The sequence below is a fragment of the Cannabis sativa genome, chromosome X, assembly GCF_029168945.1.
Source record: "Cannabis sativa cultivar Pink pepper isolate KNU-18-1 chromosome X, ASM2916894v1, whole genome shotgun sequence".
Lineage (NCBI taxonomy): Eukaryota > Viridiplantae > Streptophyta > Magnoliopsida > Rosales > Cannabaceae > Cannabis > Cannabis sativa.
The window spans coordinates 48,608,452-48,632,593 of NC_083610.1; the positions used below are offsets into that span (position 1 = coordinate 48,608,452).

At 29.8% G+C, this 24,142-nt stretch overlaps 1 protein-coding gene across 1 annotated transcript; it reads right to left on the bottom strand.

Annotated features, from left to right (window-relative positions):
- Positions 1–1,246: 1,246 nt before the first annotated feature.
- Positions 1,247–6,611, bottom strand: LOC133032252 (uncharacterized). Its single transcript, XM_061106132.1, has 11 exons — positions 4,797–6,611; positions 4,651–4,705; positions 3,783–4,562; positions 3,556–3,693; positions 2,766–3,472; positions 2,597–2,681; positions 2,386–2,481; positions 2,173–2,271; positions 1,940–2,083; positions 1,681–1,857; positions 1,247–1,522 (listed from the first exon to the last, which is right to left on the bottom strand). Exons 1-11 carry the CDS (start codon positions 4,889–4,891, stop codon positions 1,247–1,249), a joined length of 2,652 nt encoding a protein of 883 aa, XP_060962115.1. The 5' UTR covers positions 4,892–6,611.
- Between the last annotated feature and the right edge of the window lie 17,531 nt (positions 6,612–24,142).

The window sequence follows — 24,142 nt, forward strand, 5'->3', positions numbered from 1 at the left end:
TCTATTAAAAATTTCTTAATTACTATTTCGTCATTGATTGTGAATGTCAATATGTGCGTAGTACAGTAATTAATCTAGTGTGAAATACTAGGATTTAAAGATAAATATCGGTAATTTTCACAATATAATCCAAAAAGTGTCATAATAACTTAGTCAATATTGTTGTGTTTCACTAATTTGCATTTTAAAAATACTTCAACTTTTTTTTTCAAAGTTTAATGTTTAATAGATTGCTACCATTTTCAAACGTTGATGTTCAATACATTGCATTTTTGAAAAACACTAACCTTTATTTATTTTGGTAGCTTTTAATTGCATTATTTAGAAATGGTGAAATTCAGAGTTATTATGTCTCATTACTGTACAGTACTTTAACTATGTGTTTAATGTTGAATAGATTGGTACCATTGTTTTTAATTTTTAATATGTTGGAGGTATCCATATAATTGTTGTAAAGGTTGATGTTCAATACACTGCATTTTTGGAAAACAGTTTTTTTTTATAGCCTTTAATTACATTATTTAGAAGTGGTAAAATTGTTACAAAGGAAATTGTGTGACAGAGTTATTATTTCTCATAACTGTACTGTACTTACTCTTTTTGATCCAAATTTATGTCCAAGGCCAGAATTAATGCCTTCGTTGTTGATTGTAGGTATTTTTATTATTTTGGACATAATTGGAGTAAAATTGGTCAATTTCATTTTGAAAATAATGTACTTCACTATCCAAAACCTAATAGTACTGGCAAAATATTACAACAGTAATAATATTCACAATAATAATGGGAAAGTACATAAGTATAAGTATTATTATTATTTTGGCTATGGACATCATTGGACTAAAACAGATAGTGCGAAAAGGAATGTAAAATTGGTTAGTTTCATTTTCAGAATAATGTACTTCACATATTGTTATGGTAAAAAAAAATCCAAAACCTAATAGTAATGGCAAAGTATAACAACCGAAATAATATTCACAATAATAGTAATAATGACCATACAATAATAATAATCAGTTCCACCAAATTCTAAAAACTACCACAAGTCTTACCCTATAGTAAATTATAAAATCACCAACATTAGTGCAATTCCAAATCACCTAACAGTAGTATGATGCAAGTATATAACATGACTGACTAAATATAATTTACGACCTAAAACCTAACTTTTGTAACCATTGTACTGAACATAGTAAATATATAAATAAAGTAACTTTTCTAACCATTGTAATATACTACTTGTTACTTATGGCCAGCCTTTTAGAATGACGTGTTTTCGGGGACTTGCTCTTGCCAGTCCACATGGTTTCGGACCTGGCCTTCGCCGTGTCTTGAATCGGGAGTCTCGAGGAGACCTTGATGGACTACGTAATGCTATAGTTGTAGATGTTGATGGAAGAACTTTGGTTTTGCTCAATCCAAATTGCTTCTTAACTCCCTCCATCACAGCATGTTTAGCCTTGTTACTCTCGTGGGTGACAATTTTCCCAACACAATCCAGTCTCGCTTCAATAGGATCAAACTGCAGTGTACATTAGGAAACCAATTCAGTAATACACATGACAACCAAATCCATAGAAACAAATCCATCAAAAAATAGATTGACAACTCAATTTTCACAATATAAACAGTTAGTTAACAGGATGAAAACTTAAACTAAAGAAATCAACATTACATTACCTCTTCCAATATTTCATTTTCCTCGAACAGTGATTCCATGTACTTCATTACAAACATTCCACAATCGTGGCCATTTTGTTGTTGTGGGTAGTCCTTGCTTGAAGAAATAATTACAAACTCGCTGAAATTCAGGTCTCCTGGCTTGACAGGGGCAAACAATTGGTCCAAAGTCTGGAGCTGCAAAAAAATTAAAACAATCACAGTTGAGATTAGTGCAATTACACTAATAAAACGGCAAACCGTGTACACACGTGCATACCATCTCTACGCAGGTGCTCCGACGTGACCTCTTATGCATTGCAGAAGACAACGAGTCCCTAATTTCCACTGTTGTATTAACCATGCTCACATTCGCCGCAAACCAGTGCGGAGCACTCTCGGTATCCAGTAGGGGTACCACCATCTGCGACAAAGTAAAACAAACAACGTCATCGGAAAATTGAACTACACACATTTGATTCAACACAAAAGTTTCAAGAAAATGCAAATTACAGTGTGACATAAACTCAAATCTGCATCGTAATAAAGAGTGGACCACTCTTGCTGCTTCGCCATCCTCTCCACAGTCATCGATCTTCCAAGTAACTTGCTCTGCACAATAAGCACACATAATAGATTACATTTTAAATAAAAACATAGATTTAACAGAGTTTACAGCACAAATACAAAAGATTCATGTCCACTTTTAAATATCAAATTTCATACCGAAATTCTGGTGGGCATAAACCAAGTTCTCTTACTTCCAATGCCGTTGCGCTTCTTCTCTCGAAAATTCATGATTTGAGCAAAGCAATCAATGAGCTGACATTTACACAAACAATATCCGTTATGTTGTCATTCATACAATTTGTAAATGGCATTAACTAAAATAATGAACTACAAATTTCAAAGCACCCAAATGCCAACTTCTACGTACACTGTGTGATATATCGGTCTCGGGTTTCATGCATTTGAAATACATCCGCTCGACCTCAACCTTCCCAAAATGGGCTAACACTTCACTGAAATACCAAACAAATAATCAACAATGAAACGAATGTACTAATATCAACTACGTACACAGTAATCATGACACATGAGATTACCTCGGATCATTGGCGCTAGAGAAAATGTAACGGAACAACTCGTACTGTTGATTTGAGTAACCCTTCTTCACAGTGAACGGACCAATCACCTTCCCTCCAGATTCTTTGAATCTTTCGAACGCAGCATCATCAAAATCATCCTTCACTGTCTGCTCAACTTCCTCTTTTACAATAGCGGGGAGATCTTCTCCCCAAAAGTTCATAACCTCAAACGAATCATCAGAAACAACCACCTTAGTTGGAACAACGACCTTCTCTTCTGATAGATTAAGTGAAGGGACACTCTCTACATCATCAACATCCTCTTCCAATTGATCCTTCGTCCCTTCACCATCCTTTTCCTCGACACCCACGTCATCCTTCGTCCCTTCACCATCCTTTTCCTCGACAACCACGTCATCCTTCGTCCCTTCACCATCCTTTTCCTCGACACCGACGTCATCCTTCTTCTCGGTCTCCCCGTTGAACGAAAGCGAGCGCTGAACTTTGCTCGTCTCAGGTATCTCCAACACTTCTTTCATAGTCCCCTTCCCAAGGTAAGTGGAGAGTACCTTCGATGACTCTTTTGCGCTGCTCACCTTCAAATCAAGCCGGAAGACCTCATCTTTCAACTCACACACAGCTTTGTATATTGCGTCATTTGTGGGTTGCCCAACTGCAGCGGATTCAAAACTTGGCAGTAACACATACGTGTTAGTCAACTTCACCTGCTTAGTACACCAAAAAAACTAGTAAGCATATCTCTCAAATAAAATTCTAACGCATTAGAAAATTGAAGTACTAAATGTACCTTTCCACTTGTGTGACCACCCTGGTCTCGAATCCACTTGTACACTGACTTGCAGTGTTTTGTGGTCCAAAAGTCAATTGGAGCCACAGTTCGGTCCACGTGAGTAGCAGTCCAGTCTACGTGCGTCAAATATACAAGCTGCCACCAAACAAAAGTGCATACATATATTACCACACCAGTACACGAGAGAATAAAATTACTACCATCACAATAATTCGAAAAATTACCTGTAAAAATATCGTGCAACCGGAGACATTTTTGGTGTTCTTCGTCTTGTACCGGTGTAGAAAGCTCATTAGATATCGATATCCGGCAGTCGCCCAATTCTTCTTCTTAATTGACCTTATGTCAACTAAAGAATGCATGTAGCTAGTGCTGACCTCGGTACCATTCTTCGGCAGCAACACAGTTCCAATACAGACAAGGAGAAACTTAATGAGAAACAGGTAGTCACTGTCGCTGGTTTCCCTGAGCTCATTCTCCAGCAAAGTCAGGGAATACCTATAGTCCTTGGCCTTGAAGAGGACGTCAAACTCAACCAGGTCACGCTCACTTTCGGTTGCCACGGGTTCTCCGCCATCCCGGATTCCCATGACATCCTCAAACAGCTTGGCGGATAGTTGGATTGTTCTTCCAAATATCTCCAGCCGAGAAGTGGTTGGATCCACGTGATCGATCAGCCAACTAACTATCTTAGCGTCTATGTACGGGGCATCCTCCCTTAAAAATGTTGAGAAACCGGCATTTCTCACCATTTCTTTTTGACCCTCGTTGAGCAGTGGGACTATTCTCCCCAAACGCTCGAATGAGCAACGACCAGAAACTTGAACGTCCCCCACACCTTCGTTGTTGTCAATCCCTGGCTCAGCAGATAATGTCTCCTTCACCTTCTTCCCTTTCCCTCTACCACCAACCTTGGAGGGGGAAGCCTCGACTTCGTATGCAGCCCAATTCTCAATCTCTTCATCGGTAAGAAGCTTGAATTGCTCCTTAAAACTACGAAGCACCTGCAATATTAAGACTCGATTATTAACAAAAGTACGCTAAATCAAAGATAAAAAATAAAAGATCCATAACACAGTCCAAGTCACTCACATCTGCTTTAGGTTTCTCTTTGTGTGCATCAGCATAAGCATAGAAATTGGCTTGGCTGCATCAATTAAAGAAAGGAATGGAATTATAAATATTATTTTCAAAACCAAAAAATATTACCACTAAAATAACTGCCACAAATAACTCACTAGTACTTCGGCCAAGCTTCCTTCGGATCCTTCTTCTTTATCTCTGCTGCATCCTTTTTGTCTGCAGCAGCCCCCCTCTTCCGTTTAAATACCATTTTATAAACCTATTACACAAGACAAAATAACTTAAATTAACAAACATTCAAAACACTAAAATATTGGAAGACAAAGACTTTGAATAATTCATGCAATCGTCTAACATTTCAGTGTATTCATGACATCCCGACACTTAATTTCCTATATGTGTACAATAACAGGTAAGCATCTCTTCCTATATAACATACTATCATTATATGTACTATAGTCTATTTGTTAAATGTACTATATGGAAACTGTTAAGTACAATGTACCAATATGCCTAAATAATGGATTCTGTAACTTGTTAGTCTCCCTTCGCAACAAGTAAGCATATTTTCCTTACATACTATACTATTACAATAACATCACAGTAAAGTCAGTTATACAGTATTCACTTTTAACATACAATGATGCCAACATATGTAACATAAAATTTAGAAAAAATTATTGACCTTCTCAATTAAATCTTGGAACTCTAGATCTTGAGGTTCTTAGGGCCTCAATTAAGCATGAAGTTTGCCAATGGTCAAAAAGATTACAACAATTTCTAATTTTTTCGAAAAGAGACAAAAAGGTTCACATGTCCACGGGTGACCTCCTCCCAAATATATTGAGACCTCTCACTCATGGTGGAGGAAATCCGTGGACACAAAACACCAACAAAGTACAGTACCAAACTTATGCAAAATGCAGTAAAGGCACAAAAAAAAGAAGAAGCATAATTAGTACAGAAAACTTCCCCATTCTCTACAAAGATCTAAGAAAGAAAGTTGTCAAAGTATTTTGTTTTATAAATACAAGTAGCAACCTAGAATTTGATCCTCTCAAGCCACTAAACTGAATTCGAATCACATCTTTCTTACAAGTTGTAAAATATAGTTTCTTGTATGGCCAAAGGATTATACAAAATTTGTAATTGAAAAAGGACAAGCATTTACTAAGGATTTTTGTATGGCCCAAAAGATTATACAAAATTTGTGTTTATAGGCAATGCGAAGGTCAATTGAAGGTGTTTAGGAGTTTGGTCTGTACACTCATGAAAAAAGAAAAAAATAATTGACAAGGAACTGTAAGACCAGGAACTGGATTACAATACCCTCAAGTATGCACATTAAGCTTTGATGGGGTTGCAAAAATTTTAAACAGATATTTTTTTCAGTTATTGTTATCCGAATTTTTAATAGTATTCCTAATTTATGTGTGTTAAGTTTTTAGTTCAATACACAACTTGTTTTGTTTGATACAAATTGTTTGGTTTCATAATATCTCCTATTTATATTAATCTCCTACTTCTATTACGATCTTTAAATTGTATGAGTATAGTGCCTCTAAAATCGGGTACCATACTTACCAATATTTGATGATTTCATATTTTATCCCAAAAACAACAAATAAAGCCAAATCATTTCCACAATCATAAGATCACTAAAAGACCATCCAGCCTAATATTATAGAACTCATGCATTATTTTTTTGTCATATTGCTCAAAAAATCTCCATTTATCATATTCCCAAATATTTAAAATCCAACCGAATCAACTAACACATTCCAAAAATACATACATCAAAATACCCAAATCAAAACCCCTAAATTATAGTACAATGCAACTAATTCAATTTAAACAATGCAACTCTTTATTGCAACAAACTCAATCAAAATACCAAATCACATATTCATAAATAACTAAAACAAAAAACTCATAACACACAGTACATTCCACACTAAGAACCACAACACATGCACAGGGGAGACACGTAAAGAAATGCAAACTCCCTTAAACACGGAACCGAGAGACGAGAGAGATAGAGAGAGAGAGAGACAAAGAAATACCTCGACAAAGATATGCAAACTCCCTTCACCACCTCAACCTCCACACCTGAGACAAAATGAAACTATTAAGTACACGAAAATGGAAAAACACCACATTCCCTTCAAAAATATATTTTTTTTTCTGTCAATAAGAAAATGTATGTAAAGTATAACGGAGTAATGTATAACTCACCGTCGACACCCCCCTCTAACAACTCCAACAATGGCACTTCGAGTAATGTACACCACAGTCACCACAATGTACAATATGGTTTTTACTACCTCAAACGAAAATAGAAAATGGAAAAACAAAATGGAAAATGAAAAGAAAATGGAAGAGGAAGAACTTTGCCCTAGCAGAGACGAAAATGGAAAAACGAATGATAAATAGAACAATGAAAGAAAATGAAAGTGAAGAAGTGGAGGAGTGGAGGAGTACGACGGTTGATTAGACTTGATTGATGGATAGATGTCACTTTTCACTTTTCCATTTTTAATAAATTTAAATTTCAAAAAAAGTAACCGGTAGCCATTTTTTGATACCTAATTACCCCTACATGAACCCCTACATGAACCCCAACCGTTGGATCAAATTAACTACCCATCCAACGGTTACAGTACATCACGGATTGAAATCCGTGTCCGTACAGTAACGGGACGAAATCCGGTCCCAGAGAAAATAATTGTACAAAAAGTGAGTCTCAAACAATAGATAAAGTAAAGAAAGTAGACATAAATTAGATAAAATAAATTATATCTTATATAATTTATATAAAACAACAACAAATTGAGAATATGAAACAATAGATTGACTTACCTGGTCTCCATGAGTGCACTGGAGTGAGTGGGAGGAAGAGATCAAGAGACAAAGTTGAAATGTTTTTTTTTTGGTAATATATGTAAGGTTATACAATTTTGTAACCGGACTATTGGTGTATTAATAAATATTAATTTATAATTAATATTAATATTGACTAATATAAAAAAGGAAAATGGTAGGATAAGTCAGAATAATTATAATCAGTTACTTAAATTTATGCTTTCTTTTAAGGAAAATAAATTAGGAAGAATAACCGGTACAATATGGCTTTTCAGAAGAAAAAAATAATTAATTAATGACCTTAAATAATATTAATTAAAATAATCTAAAAATTGAAGAAAAATCTAAAAAAAATTCACAAAATAGAAAATTTTGAATTCTCAATAGTTAGGCTGCCACATCATCAAGCTTAACAACAGAATTATAGATATATATAGATTCTCAATAAATCTTCTAATGTATAGAATGTTTTTTATTTTTTACAATGTATAATCTTTGTAAAATTACTCTTTTAATCTCTTTAATTAAACAAAGCTTCACTTCTCGTATAACCATCAAACACACATCAACCAAATGTTAGACATTTATATGTATAAACTAAAATATATATGTTTATGTATAAAATGCGGAATTAAATCAAACATATATACACTATGAATAAGGATCGAAATACCTCCAGCCATTGATTTTTGAGTTTCAAACACACATAAGCTTTGATCTGCAAAGGAAACTGGTTGATGTGGGTAATCGGGCTTCCTCGCTCTCTCAACTCTCTTTAGATGGAATTTACTGTTATAAACAGAATGAGTGAGAAGCTCGGGGACCGATACCCTATATTTATAGGTGAGATACTCCATCAGTATCTGCGCCACATTAATTGTCAGAATATTTTGACAATTAATTTAGGAAATCAAATCAGGTAATGAATATAGAAATCTGACCATATATAGAATATTACATAATTGATTCTGTCTAAATTCAATGAATATAAAATATTCATTTATCAGAAAATCAATTATTTATTTATTTCCTTAAATATAAATTTATTTCTTTAAATAGAAATATATTTCCTTAAATAAAAAATATTCTTATATTCTCTCACTTGGTCAGCATTTAGACTAAAACATTCAAACCCTAACGTTCCTCATTATATAATAAACATACGAATCATAGCGACATGTCCTCATTATAAGTCGAGTATTATCTTCCATGTATTACGATATATTTATTATATAACAATGTAATTTATGTGACAATGTACTTAAGCGAATAAACCCTAACCCTTATGTTTATTCAGGTCCTCTTACGATAATTTTCTCAGATGAAATTGAGGTGCACATAAATATGAGAAAATATCAAAATTAGAGTTTCATTGAATAATTTTTGGTTGTACAAATATAAAAAACTGCATATAGGTTAACTGAATCCCATATTTACTTTATAATCCTTGAATTTGTGTTGCGGCATGCCTTTAGTCAAGGATGTGCGATCACCCAATTCAGTTTGCGTGATTAATGACCACTTATCACGTCTTTTTATGACTAAATACTTAGTGTCGATATGCTAGCTTCGACTAGTATTATTGTAACTGAATTTACCGCAAAATTTTCTTAATGGCCTAATGAAACTGTAATTCTGAACTCTAAGCCTACTATGAAACTCTATAATACATCATACGAGATGTATCCTCAAAATAATAAATGAATCTGACTTCTATAGTGGAAATAACAATCAAGATTCTCTACAGTATAACTTACTGGTAATCTTAAGGACGTAATAAAATATTGATTTACGTGAATCAATATAACCAGTGAAGTACGTTAGAATCTAATTGGTTAACTACATTTCCAGATGATCAATTCATCTTAACAAAATATGTATGAATATAACTTTTAGTATCTTAAAGACACCTCATCACTTTGTATGAAGAATAAAGTGGTCTTAACTTTAGTTATTCTGATACTACTTAACGATCCTGAAATAAATGTAATGCAAAGTCTTATTCAGACTCTTAGGCATACATTAGGCTTCTAAAATAGAAGCAAATGAATGTTCTTAATTTATTCTCATTCCAAATCATTTTTCAGATGTTGGTTTGAGTTGAATTTATCACACTTAAAGATAAAAGTTATATCAGATGAATAATACATAATTTTATTTAATCAGAGATGTTGTGGCTACTCTCTAATTAATTAAAATTATATATGTTATTTATATGCATTATCTCAAAATAATAATTTGAGATATGAATTATTTCACCTCATATAGAAAACTTTTATCATCATTTGCAAGTAACATATTGTCTACGTATAAAACAAATATTATTCCCACTAACCTTCTGGTATATAATTATTTCCATAATTCTCTTTTCAAACCTAAAGGAAAAGATGATTTAATACCAATTTGTGAGATATTTGTTTTAATCTATAGGTAGACACTTTAAGCTTGCATATGTTCACCACTTATTAGAGGAAAAATTTTATGGCAGTCTGTATACCTTCTCCTCTAATTCATTGCTTGGAATTTATTAATAAATTGAAACGAGCAACAAATGCCAAGGTCTATAATAGAATCTTTTATAAAAACAAGTGAAAATGTAAATCTCCTTTGTTATTGATTCTTAGTTCAAAATGAATTTCTTAGCAATGAATATTCTTTTATATCTTTATGTTTCTCAATGTTTCCTAATGAATATTATTGGTGAAAAAACTTATGCTTAATTAATGTTCTCCACCCCATTAGGCAACTTTACTAAAGATAAACTTTATTGCTCTTTAAGATATTCATTTCTTCATACATGGCATATTGTACTACAACTTCAATTCTTTATCATTTTATAATTTAATTTGTGTCTCAAATTAATATTGTAGTTGAACTCTTATTGTACAAAATGTAATCACTAGAAAATATTGATCTTATTATTCTAATAAGTCATCTTAAGGATGGACCAACAAACTCTTAAAAGAGAAAATGGTTCAATATGCATGTTATTTTAGAAATTATAAGCAATTACTAAATAACATAACTTATTAGAATTTTATCAATGACTTGTAGATTATTAAGTTATGAATTCTCAATAACCATTAATCTTAAGGGTTGTTGTGAATCATAATTAATCTAACACTTGAGGTAGAAGTTTGAAAAAATATGAATGATCTTTCTCAGAAAATAGGTTCCTAAATTGATCACTCCCACTGATCAAGTCAATTCTTAATTCCACAGTTCTAGTGATGTGAGATGGATAATAAAATATGTAACCCTTAAACCTTATAGCTTTTCAAATGAAATATGCTCATTTATGGTTTTGGGCCCAGATCTTTTCTTTGACAATTGTACTCTAACTATATATGGACATTTATAAAATGTGTACATGTCATCAAGTCAGTTTTCAGCCTTATCACAACTCAAAATATGTTTGAGAAACAACTTTGGTTAGAACACGATTCGATATGTACACCCCATTGAAGAGTATCAATAGACAAAGATTTAGGAAAGATTTGGAGTTTTCTATGTAGGCTCCAGCCATTGATTCTTGAGTTTCAAACCCACATAAGCTTTGATTTGCAAAGGAAACTGGTTGATGTGGGTAATCGGGCTTCCTCGCTCTCTCAACTCTCTTTAGATGGAATTTGCTGTTATGAACAGAATGAGTGAGAAGCTTGGAGACCGAGACCCTATATTTATAGGTGAGATACTCCATCAGTATATGCGCCACATTAATTGTAAGAATATTTTGACAATTAATTTAGAAAATCAAATCAGGTGATGAATATAGAAATCTGACCATATATAGAATATTACATAATTGATTCTGTCCAGATTCAATGAATATAAAATATTCATTTATCAGAAAATCAATTATTTATTTATTTCCTTAAATAGAAATTTATTTCTTTAAATAGAAATATATTTCCTTAAATAAAAAATATTCTTATACCAAAGACCGTGAATGCAAGAAAGCGTAAGAAATGGTGGCAATGAACCCTGTTCTTCTCACAATTAACCAAATAATTTAGCCATCAAAGTCCAAAGGCTAAGCTTTGAATCCCACCCAATGAAACACAAGTTCAACCACCCTTCGAGATAAGTGGCATTCGAAAAAATTGTGACCATGACTTTCATTAAAGAGACCACAAACAGGACAAAGAGTTGAATCCAATTGAATACAAAATCTTGTAAAAGGATCCCTTGTGAGAAGCTGAGTGTTAACTGCTTGTCACAATAAGAACTTATGTTTTGAAAGACTAAACTTGCTCCAAACCGCTCTGTCATAAAGAACTTGTTATTGGGTAATGGTACTGTTATAAAGAATAGAAGCTTTAAATTTACTTTTAGCGCCAGCAACTTCAATTTGATTTTGGTTAAACATCAACTGAAGCCTACATAATTTCTTTCAATACCAACTCAAATCAGGTTTCAATATGTTAACAACATATTTTTGAACATAGCATAAATTGTGTAAAAATTAATGAACCTAATAGGTAAATAATTAGACACAATTATAATAAGTATTTTTGTTGGGTTGTCTTTCGTGAGTGTCATATTTCTTATGTAGCAAATTATGTGATGTATCATCTATTGACCCGTTAGATGTATCTAGAATTTTTGGGTTTATATCTTTAATTTTTCGGTTAGTATTTGAAGTTAAAAATATCTTTTCTAGCTATTATGAGTTGACATTTTAGTTTTGAGTCGGTTTTTCAAAGTTAGCATAATATATTCTTGATTCTAATAAATGTTATTAACAAATCACATCAGTTTTTTGTTTTTTTCTACATTTGATTAAATAAAATATTAAAATACAATAAACTATTTTTATCAAATACATATAAATTTATAGTATGAAAAAAAAAATATATATATATAGAAAATAAAAATCTATATATCTATATATAAATATAAGAAATTTTTACATGAAAAATCAATTTTATACAATTTATTACAAAATTACTCATACACGCTTATACCTACTTTTTTACTTACAAAGTTTATTTTATTACACATATACCACTTAGTCATCATTCCATCCATCATCAATCAAATCCTACCATCTTCCCTCTCTTTTTTCATTTTCTATCAATCAATCCATCATTTCACTCTTTTTTTTTCTTCTTTTCTTTTTATTTTTAATTTTATTTCAGTTTTTTATTTTTTATTTTTAATTTTATTTCAGTTTTTAATTTTTTATTTTTTATTTTATTTTTAGTTTTTAATTTTTTATTTTTTTTCCATAACAATTCTTCTTTTCTTTTTATTTTTAATTTTTAATTGTAAAGCTAATTTCTAATATATTGTTGCTTAGGTCTAGGATTGACTTCTATCAATCAATCCATCATTTCACTCTCTTTTTTTCTTCTTTCCTTTTTATTTTTAATTTTATTTCAGTTTTTAATTAAATCTTTTTAACTTATTAGTTTAACTTTACAACTTCTGAAATACTTTCATGACAAAAGAGAAGACTTTGACTAGGCCATTCAACTGATATAAGCATGTACAAATAAATTGGTACAATTTTAATGTCATTTTCATTCTCGCTGGCTCAAAGCCACGTCGAAATAATTAGATAACAAAATAAAATAATAAGAAACAATTACCGATGATATTCTATACTTGAAAAGAAAACGATCTAATTCATGCTTATAGTAGTATTGACGTGAGTAGAGTTATAAAATTAATATTAGAAAAATATTAGGACAAACATGATTAAGATTTATGAGTGAAGGTGGCAAAGCTAATAGATTAGATTAACCTGGTCAGTCCCATTTTTATCTCATGAATGGGTAACAATGAGATCTATCATGGATGTTGATGTTCAAAGAGTTTTTCCTGTATTTTAGTTTGTATACAGTTGTTTTGTAGTTTTATTATAGTTTTGCTACTTGCATATGTTATTTCACTATAAAATTAATATGCAACTATTTGCACAAAACTTACTATGTACAACTACTATTTCTTAGTCCCCATCAAATTAAATTCTTGCATAATATATAAACTATCATAAAACGATAATGCAACTATAAGGCAACTATTTGCACTGGCATACAGTTGTTTTGTAGTTTTATTATAGTTTTGCTACTTGCATATGTTATTTCACTATAAAATTAATATGCAACTATTTGCACAAAACTTACTATGTATAACTACTATTTCTTAGTCCCCATCAAATTAAATTCTTGCATAATATATAAACTATCATAAAACGATAATGCAACTATAAGGCAACCAAAACAAAAAATAAATCAAAATGCAACTGTATATAACGTAGATGTATTATTCATGAGGTTTTTTTTTTAAATTTTTCACATCATACATTGTTTTGGATTTAGTGGGAGCTCCAGATCTGTTTGTTACCGATCTACATTTCATGAATATAGATTTCGATATTAGGGGGAGTTATTTTGATCGAATAAAATAGAAAACAAATGTGTAATTTCAATTTCTTCACAGTTTTTTTTTTTTTCGTCATTTTCAGTTTAGATCATTGCAGGTATTCTTTTCCAGTTGATTTTGCCAGAATTAATAGTTGTATTTTTCTCGTTTTGGTTTCATTTTGGTTGTTTTGCGGTTTTGAAACGAGCGCGTATTTTCATCTTCATGGTTCGCTCTGTACAGCTGAAGGCTTAGTGCATGTGGTATTTTTGTAAATATTTGTATGTGGACTGTATAAATGTTTAATGGGCCGGCCCAAAGAATTTTTGTAATTTTTTTTCATTTTTTGTATTTTTTTGTTTTTTTCCCTAAATATAAAGTAAAACACAAAGGAATGTAGGTGGTATCTTACATTTTTTTATTGTATTTTAAAAATTTTGTGACATTTTCATATTTTGTTAAGAAATAAACTACTATACATATTCACGTAAAGTCCCACATAGTTTAGAAACACCTAAGGTGTTATCCATGTAGGTTATAAATAACACTTTTTTTATGCAACTTTCCATGTCCAATAAATATTTTTCTTGGTATCTTAAATTTTTTTCATTGTATTTTTAAAATTTTGTAACATTTTTGGTATTGATTTATGTATTACCCAACAAATTTTAAAATTTTATTTAATATATAAAATTAAATAATTTATCATTCATATTTAGATAAATGATTATATATCTTTAATAATTAAGTAATTTACAAATTATATATAGGTTTTTCTTTATTTATAATTTTTCTTTAACATAAAAATACACATATATATAATAACATATTTTTTTAATAATATAATAGGAACTATAATTAATTCAATATTTTTATACATATAAATATGTTACTATTTTTAATATATTATTTACACAATTTTTTAAATTTATAAATAAAAATATTTTTATTTACAAAAAAAAGTGTCATATTATTTAAATACTCTTTTAGGCATATAAATAATATTTTTAAAAAAAATTACTACACATACAAACTTAGAGTCCTACATGGTTTAGAAATACTTAAGGTGTTATCCATGTAGGTTATAAATAACACTTTTATTATTCTACTTTTCATGTCCAATAAATATTTTTCAAAGGACGTTGATTTATGTATTACCTAATAAGTTTTAAATTTTTTATTTAATATATAAAGTATATATCTGTATTTCTAAATATATATATAAATATAAAGAAAAGCACAAAAGAGTCTAGGTGACATCTTAGATTTTTCATTGTATTTTTAAAATTTTATGACATTTTCATATGTTTTTAGAAATAAACTACTACAAATACAAACTTAAAGTCCCAGGGTTTAGATATACCTAAGATGTTATTTATGTAGGTTATCAATAACACTTATATTACATTATGCTATTTTCTATGTCCAATAAATATTTTTCTTTTAGGGGCATTGATTTATGTCTTACTGAATAAGTTTTAAATTTTTATTTAATATATAAAATTAAATAATTTATCATTCATATGATAAATAATTATATTTCTTTAATAATTAAGTAATTTATAAATTATATAGATTTTTCTTTGTTTATAATTTTTTTAAAATAAAAACACACATATATATATAATAAGAACTATAACTAATTCAATACTTTTTATACATATAAATATGTTACTATTTTTAATATATTATTTACATAATTTTTTAAATTTATATATTTAAATTTGTAAATAAAATAAAAAATTTATATATTTAAATTTGTAAATAAAAATATTTTTATTTACAAAAAAAGTATCACATTGTTTAATTACTCTTTTAAGTGTTGTACATGTAAAGTATAAATAATATTTTTTATTTTTTCATAATATTTTTTAATATGTAAGTGATTGATTAATATCTTAACTATTTTTTTTTCACAAAGAGTTTGGTGAAAGCCTACATTTTTTTCATTCTATTTTGAAAATTTTGTGAGTTTTTTTAATTTGTTTAAAAGAAAACTATAAGTTCTATTTAGAAAAATAAACTACACATATAAAACTATGAACATTGTTTCTTCTACAAATAAATTAAATTTAAAAAGCTCACGTAGTTTAAAAACTATTTTAAATATTATCTAATTATGTTTTAAATAATGTTTTTATTATGTCATTTTGATCTTTTAAAAAAATAGCATTTTCTTATGGGTAATTGATTAATACTTTATTTGATAAGAATTTTTTTAAAAAAATAATATACAACATATTATTTATATTTTTAGAAGTAATAATTTTTCTAAAATAATATCTACTTAGACTAAATTTATTTATAAATAATATTAATTATTTTTATTATTATTTATATATTTATAGATTAAATTCATTTTGAGATTATTTTTTTTATTTTACATCTATAACTTTTTAATTTATAAATTTTTTTTAAGTAAGTCTATATAAATATTTTTCTCTAAATTTTATTTGTCCAAAAGTTGAAAATAATTTTTTATTTTATTTATAAAAAGTAATCAGATAAAAAAATAATTGAATGAATATATGTATATGTATGAAGGTATAAGCTTATAGGTTATTATATGACATTCTAATATTTGAACATTCTTTAATTTTTTTTTTTTTTAATTTTTCAATCTTCGTTGTTTTTTCTTTTTTTTCATTATTTGAATTTTATGGAATATAATATCACTATTTTTGTAAATTTTTTTGTCTATTTAAATATTTTGTTATTATTTTAGTTTTTCATAAATTTAGTTTTAATTTTTTAAATAGTCAAAATTGGAGAATGAATTAAGTGTTTTTTGTATTTTCATGTAATAAATTTATGATCAAAATATAAAATTAAAAATTACTAATAAAATTATTAAATCCTACCAAACTAACCATTGTTAGTTACTACTTTAAAATTAACACAAAAGTTAATACATTTTTTGTAATACAATAAAAAGATATTTGCAGCATAAGATAATATAATAACCGTAAATTATTAAAAAAAACTAAAAAAATATTTATTAATTAGTATTTGCGCGGTTATGTTGCCTGGTGTTATATAGAATAAGTTTTTATATATTTTATGATTATAATAAATTAGATTATAACATTATCTTATCATTAGGGTAAATAGCGGCATAAGTACCCAAAGTTTTGAGTTTGTAAGTGGCATAAATCCAATAATTTTTTTTAGTGGCATAAGTACTCAATGTTTGTAAAACTGTAATTTTTCTCTATTTTCATCAGTATAGACTCCGTTTTAAATTTATTAAAAAAAATTAGAAGTAACTGATACTACATATTTTTCGTCCAAACCAAATAATCTAAAATTTGGGTCTTATATGTGTCCTATTTAAGACAATAACAGAGTCTGTAATGATGAAACTGGAAGAAAATTACAGTTTTATAAACATTGGGTACTTATGCCACTAAAAAAAATCATTGGGTTTATGTCGCTTACAAACTTAAAACTTTGGGTACTTATGCCACTATTTACCCTTATCATTATAATATGTCTTAACGACTCACAGTACTTTGAAATTTATAATTTATCAAATACTTAGTTCAATTTTTTTCTACAGTTCTGCTGCAACTGTTTTTTCTCACACACATCTACAATTGCTTTTTCTCACAGCACAATTATACTAAACTGGTCCTAAAAATGAGAAGAGGTTAAGGAAAGATTTAGTAGGATTGCAATCAAACTTGTGGAAAAACCTTTAATGCTACTTCACCCCTGCTTTGTTTTCTCCTGACGAAGATCCAAGCCTGACCTCATCGCCATGAGTGGAGACAGTTTGATATCTTTAAGAGTCATTAAGAGACCACCACAACAATAGGAAGGGCGAAAGATTTTTCCAAATATGTAAAATTAAATGGTTGATGTAAGTTCTCTCTGCCCTGTATGTCGTGTTGCTGATGAGTCCATAACCCATTGTTTAGTCACTTGTCCAGTGATCAAAACTTGCTGGAATAGGGTCGGGATTGGCACATTAAGTGCCTCGTCTTCCTCTTTCATGGACTCGTGCAGCTTTGTGTTTAACAAGGTAAATGCAGAAAAAAAAAAAAAAAAACAAAGCAGTGGTTGCGTCTGTCTGTTGGGCCATTTGGAATGCTCGAAATGATGTTGTTTGGAAAGGAAAACCAACCCGAGTGGAGGACATTGTTGGGTTTGCAAAAAGTTACCTTAATCAATGGAATAATGCTCAAAATACTACCCTTGGCTCATCATGTTCTGATTATCAAGTTCATGATGGTGCAGAGCATTGGTCCCCTCCAATTGATAATAGAATTAAGGTTAATGTAGACGCAACTTTGTTTGATGAGGGGCGTTCTTTTGGTTCGAGTATGGTGGCTAGAGATAGTAAAGGTTGGTTGATCGAGGATCGAACCACATTTAAGATGGGCACGGTTGAACCAATCTTGGCTGAAGCAATCAGTGTCAAGGAAGCTCTCACATGGATATAGAGACAGTAGTGGGAGCATGTAATTGTGGAGAGCGATAGTCTTGGGGTGGTGCAAGCATTACGTAGTTCTATACATATGATTTCTTTGTTTGGTCAAGTCATTCAAAGCTGTAAAAATTTGCTTGCTGAATTGTGTACTGTTGAGGTTATTTTTATTAAACGATCTGCTAATGTAGTGGCTCATAGCTTTGCTAGGACTACTATTTTGTATCCTGATCGTACCTTCAATATGGAGTCTGTTCCTACTGATTTGTTACCTTATTTGGTAACTGAGTTTGTTGGTTAATAAAGTTTAACATTTTCTAGTAAAAAAAAATGGTTGATTTGGGTTATCTTTCTTCGATCTATTGAGGAAGATGAGAGAGATCTTAGAAGTGAGCATGGCCGAGATAGAGACGGAGAAGACAGGGTGTCGCGAAGTTTTTGGTCTTACAATAAAGGGTAAATAGTGGCATAAGTACCCAAAGTTTTAGGTTTGGTAGCGGTAAAATCCAATAATTTTTTTTAGTGGCATAAGTACCCAATGTTTATAAAACTGTAATTTTCTTACAGTTTCATCAGTACAGACTCTGTTATTGTCTTAAACAGGACACATATAAGACCAAAATTTTAGATTATTTGGTCTGGACGAAAAATATGTATTATCAGTTACTTCCAAATCTTTTTTTAATAAATTTAAAACGGAGTATATACTGACGAAAATAGAGAAAATTACAGTTTTACAAACATTAGGTACTTATGCCACTAAAAAAAATTATTAGGTTTATGCCGCTTACAAACTCAAAACTTTGAGTACATATGCCGGTATTTACCCTACAATAAAACTTAATTTGTTGTGTTACCATTAAGCTTTTGACTACCTACATATAAGTTAGATATTTTGTTCTCTAAAATATCATTTTTGGGCTTAACTACGAATTACAAGATTAGTTATTCATGGCACAAATTACAACTGCAGCTCTCGAGCCAACAGAACGACATCATATAATTCACCATGAACTACACTAAATTGCCTTTGGCTTAAACAGATTTTACAGCTAATTAAGATGAAACTTAACACCACAATAAAATGAACCAATATATATGTACAGCGACGACATTTAAAGAGTTATAAAGTAGTCGCAATAGAACACATAAATCTGAAAAATTTATCATTTTTCTACTTCGTCTTTTATAAAATTTAATTTAAGGGCTATAGAGACCACATTGTCATCACTATAGGTGCCTTCAAAATACCTTTACCTATAGTAACAACAATGCCAACTCTACAGGTGTCTAAATTATTTTGAGAAGAAATACAACATGATAATTATTTAGTATATATTTTTTTTTTTATTTTCCTCAAATTGTCTAGAACTATGCACCAAACGATTAGGAAAAGATCAAAATTTGTGAGAAATTATAATTTTAACATCCTACAACGACATTTCATCAAAAAGAAAAAACATCCTACATCGACAATGTTGTCGCAATAGGTACTGAAAATTTAAGGCAATAGATCACTCCAAAAAATTTGGTGGAACTCAAAAGTTGTGGGAAATTATGATTTCAAAATACTATAGCGACGATTACAACGACAAAGTTGATCATCGCAGTAGAATGTTAAATCAATAGTTTACTTATTTACTAAAACAAAATCTTAATAAATTTTTCCTTCTAAATTTTTTGTAACCTATTGCAATGACAATATCATGAAGCTATTTGCAGCACGCAAAATTGATTACGCTAATATATACGCTAACATTTTAGCGATGATATTTCATTGCAGTAGCCTATAGTGACGATTAGGCAAAAATTAAAATTTGTGAAAAATTATAGTTTTAACATCATATAACAACAATGTCATCGCAGTAGGTTGCTGAAAATTTAAGGTAATAAAACTCACACCAAAAAATTTGGTGGAACTCAAAATAAATTAATGTTTCATTTATTTAATGAAATAAAATATTAATAATATTTTCTTTTTAAATTTTTTGTAACAATCATTGTATTTGTTGTAGCATGCTAAATTGAGCAATTAAGCCAATATATATGCTATCATTTTAGCCACGATATTTCGTCCCAATAGCCTATAGCGACAAATTTTTGGCTTTCAAAGAGTCTTCGTCGCCACTTGCAAGCAACTATTGGCCTTTCTCCAAAGACACGGAAACTCGACCATTCATTTGTAGTACCCTTCCAATTCCATGTTGGACAATTTTTCTTAATTTTATTTGTAACACTTCTCAACTCTTTTATTTCTATACGAAAATAAATCAACTATAAATATTAATTTTAGAAATATTAAATTATTAAATTTTGATTAATTTTTTATTTGAACTTACGTTAACTTAACTTGTCTTGATTAGATAGTTTTTTGTTGTGTTAGCCATTATAATCAATAATTAATGAACGTAGCATCTCTACATATGAAGTTTAGTTAAAATAAAAATGTAGATTTTTCTAATTAACTGAAGTTTTTGAGGTAATTGTTATGAATCAATTATGTATGTATATATAATCATATTATCTAATTATTATTGTGTTCTAAATTATATACAAATTTTTGTATCCTGATTTATTTTATTTTTTAACACCAATAATAAATAATAATAAAAAATGAGTTGTTATGCTTAATTTTGTTACTTAATAAAAAAATATCAAAAAATATTTAACTCAAAGTCAATTTTTTTTTAGTAATTTGTGGTATAAGTACCTAAGTTTAACTTTCGGTTGCAAATAAATATTTAAGTTTAATTTTTAGTGGTAATAATACCTAAATTATCTTCTGAAACTCTGTAAATACATGGTTGTTAAATGTTAAGTAAATTACCATGTGACAATCTCTGATTGGTCCAGGTCATAAATTTTTAATTTATTTTTTTAAAAAAAAATAATTTATATATACCAAAAAGACAATGACACGTGGATAATAACTTGACATTTAACGGTCAAGTACCTACAGAGTTCTAAAAATATAACTTATGTATTATTACCACCAAAAATTAAACTTAGGTAGAGTTAAACTTAAATATTTATGATGCAAATTACTATTTTTTTTTTATCTTTTTTTTTTGCTGAATAATTTTTTTTTTTAATTTTTCTCATGAAACAATCCCAGTCCATATAATGTAAAAATATTATATAAATTTAAGGGAAATTTACATAAACTACTATTTTTGACAAATTTTTTACACATTTATAGTAACACCCTACTAGATTAGGCGTGTTATTGTGATTTCTTAATGTTGTGCACTCCTTTGATAATCAAAGGGTTAATGGAAAAATATGGATAATTTAAAATTTTCTTAAATAAATTTTAAACTTAATCAATTAAATATTTTACATAATTTGGGATCCCGCCTTTTAGAATTTTTAATTGTTTTGCAAAATGTATAACTACAAAATTTGTTACCTAGCGACTAGCAAAATAAAGCCCGTTGTCCCAAAAATCGAACACTCAGGTCTAACCGTCCAAATATGTACAATTTTCATCCGCTCGTACTCACTGCTGATCAGCATTAGCTTTGCCCTTACCTACACATGCAAATAATAACTGTGAGTCGACAGACTCAGTAAGAAAAATATAATCATATCATAAACATAAAAACTTGATTATAACTATGCGCCCATACACCCAATTATAACCCTATCCCGCGTCCAACGCGTACTGAGCCTACAATATTCCTAAGACAGTACTATTGACCATAATATTAGCCTATACTCGAAACTCTAGTCGTATCGATGTAATAGCGTCAATCAGTACTTTTGCCAAACATATATGCCGGTATTCAGTATAACTCCATGTACACTAATACCGCCATTGCTGATATGTTATCTAACATACATTCATAAATATGCACAGTTAAACACGTAATCATATATTCATATTATTATACTAATCTTACATTGACTCTAAATTCAGGTGTGCCGGTCAACCTGAGTAGGAACTGATGCTCGACGATTTACAAGCCCCTAAGTCACAACATACGTAAAATTGATAAGTGATATGCTAAATCACTTTTCAGGGACTTAGACTCAAAACTAGAAGTTTTCTTATCGGTAAATACCATGACAATACACTAAAGATCAAGAAAATGCTAAAAAATGAGTTCCCAGAAAAACGTCACAAGAAACGGCAAGCCATTTCCTAAAAACAACAAGCCATTTTTCTGGTCTCTGACTGCCAAAAATGATAAGTCATTTATGGGAAAACGGGTTGTCGTTTTTTGCTGCAGAAACACAAGAAATCCCATAATTCAAAGAATTCTACCCCAAATCTTACCAAAAGTTCTAGATCGCCTAATAACAAGCATAAACCAACTAAAAAATGCATCATCCATCAACAATTTCAAAATCCACCATTAGTGACCTAAGTTTGAGCTCAAAAGTTTAAAATTAGCTCAAACTCAACCACAACCATTAAAACATCCACAAAACCACCTAATTAACTCAAATATAACTTTATAAACCAATTCTAAGCATCTTCAAAGCATACAATAACTAAACTCTCAAAAATAACCATAAAACCTAATAACCTCTCAAGAAAATCAAAGAGAAGAGGGAAGGTGAACTTACCTTAGGTTAATTCTTGAAATTCCTACAGAATTCTTGCTAAATCACCAAGAAAAAGTGAATCAAAACATGGTTTCTTGTTGAGTTCTAGAGAGGCCAAGAAAGAAAAAGACTTGGAGAGAGAAAATGATTTAGGTTAATTCTAATTTTTTTTTTTTTGTGTGTGTGTTTTTGGCTAATTATCAACAAAGAGATAAGGTTAATCTCTTGTTTACAATTCAGCTCATTAAGTAATAAAACTAAAGGATTATTAACTAATCAACTAACTTTTAAATAAAGATAAAGCTAAGATAAAATGATTATTCCTTATTTGCTTATACATAAAGTAATCAACTTATATAGGGGTAAAATAGTCTTAATCTATAACCCCAAACATTCTTGATATTCCTAATGTCTAATTATATTGCTCCACTATTTATAAGGTACTAAATCATATCTACGTGATTATATAGGTCATACGTCGCATTTCACTATTACTAGGCATAAAATATGAAAATCATAAAATTCTGCATACATCATAATTAATACACTTAGAATTTTAATATATCTCCATGATTGCATAAATAATAAACAAAAGTCTAATTCTGAAATTAAGTCTTGCTTGTTTACTAATTTTCATATTAAAGTTAAGCGGTCATTACAATTATACCTCTGTTAAAAGAATTTTATCCTCGAAATCTAACCTGAATAACTTCGAATATTGAGCTCTCATATCAAACTTCAACTCCCAGGTGGCTTTCTCCACCTAACTGTTTTTCCAGAGTAATCTTTTCTATCAAGGATCTGCATTGGTTTCTCCTCATATGAAAAATATGATTGGAGTTCTAAGTTTTCATAACTCAACACATGAATGAGATCCGAGACATATTTTCGTAACATAGAGACATGAAATACATTATGAATTGCTAACAATGCTGGAGGCAAGGCTAGGCGATAAGAAACTAATCCAACCTTCTCGAGAATCTCAAAAGGCCCTGTAAATCTAGGGCATAACTTGCCCTTTTTCCCAAAATGTTTAATCCCCTTCATTGGAGATACCCATAGGAATACGTAATTTTCTACCTGAAACTCTATATTTCTGCATTATGGATCTGCATAACTCTTTTGTCTACTCTAAGAGGTGAGCATCCTGGCCTTGATCTTCTTTATTGCCTCATTGGTCTGTTGTACTGATTTCAGACCTAAGTACTTCCTTTCTCCATTTTCATCAATAGGAGATCTACACTTCCTGCCATACAATATCTCATAGGGGTCATCCCTATAGTACTTTGA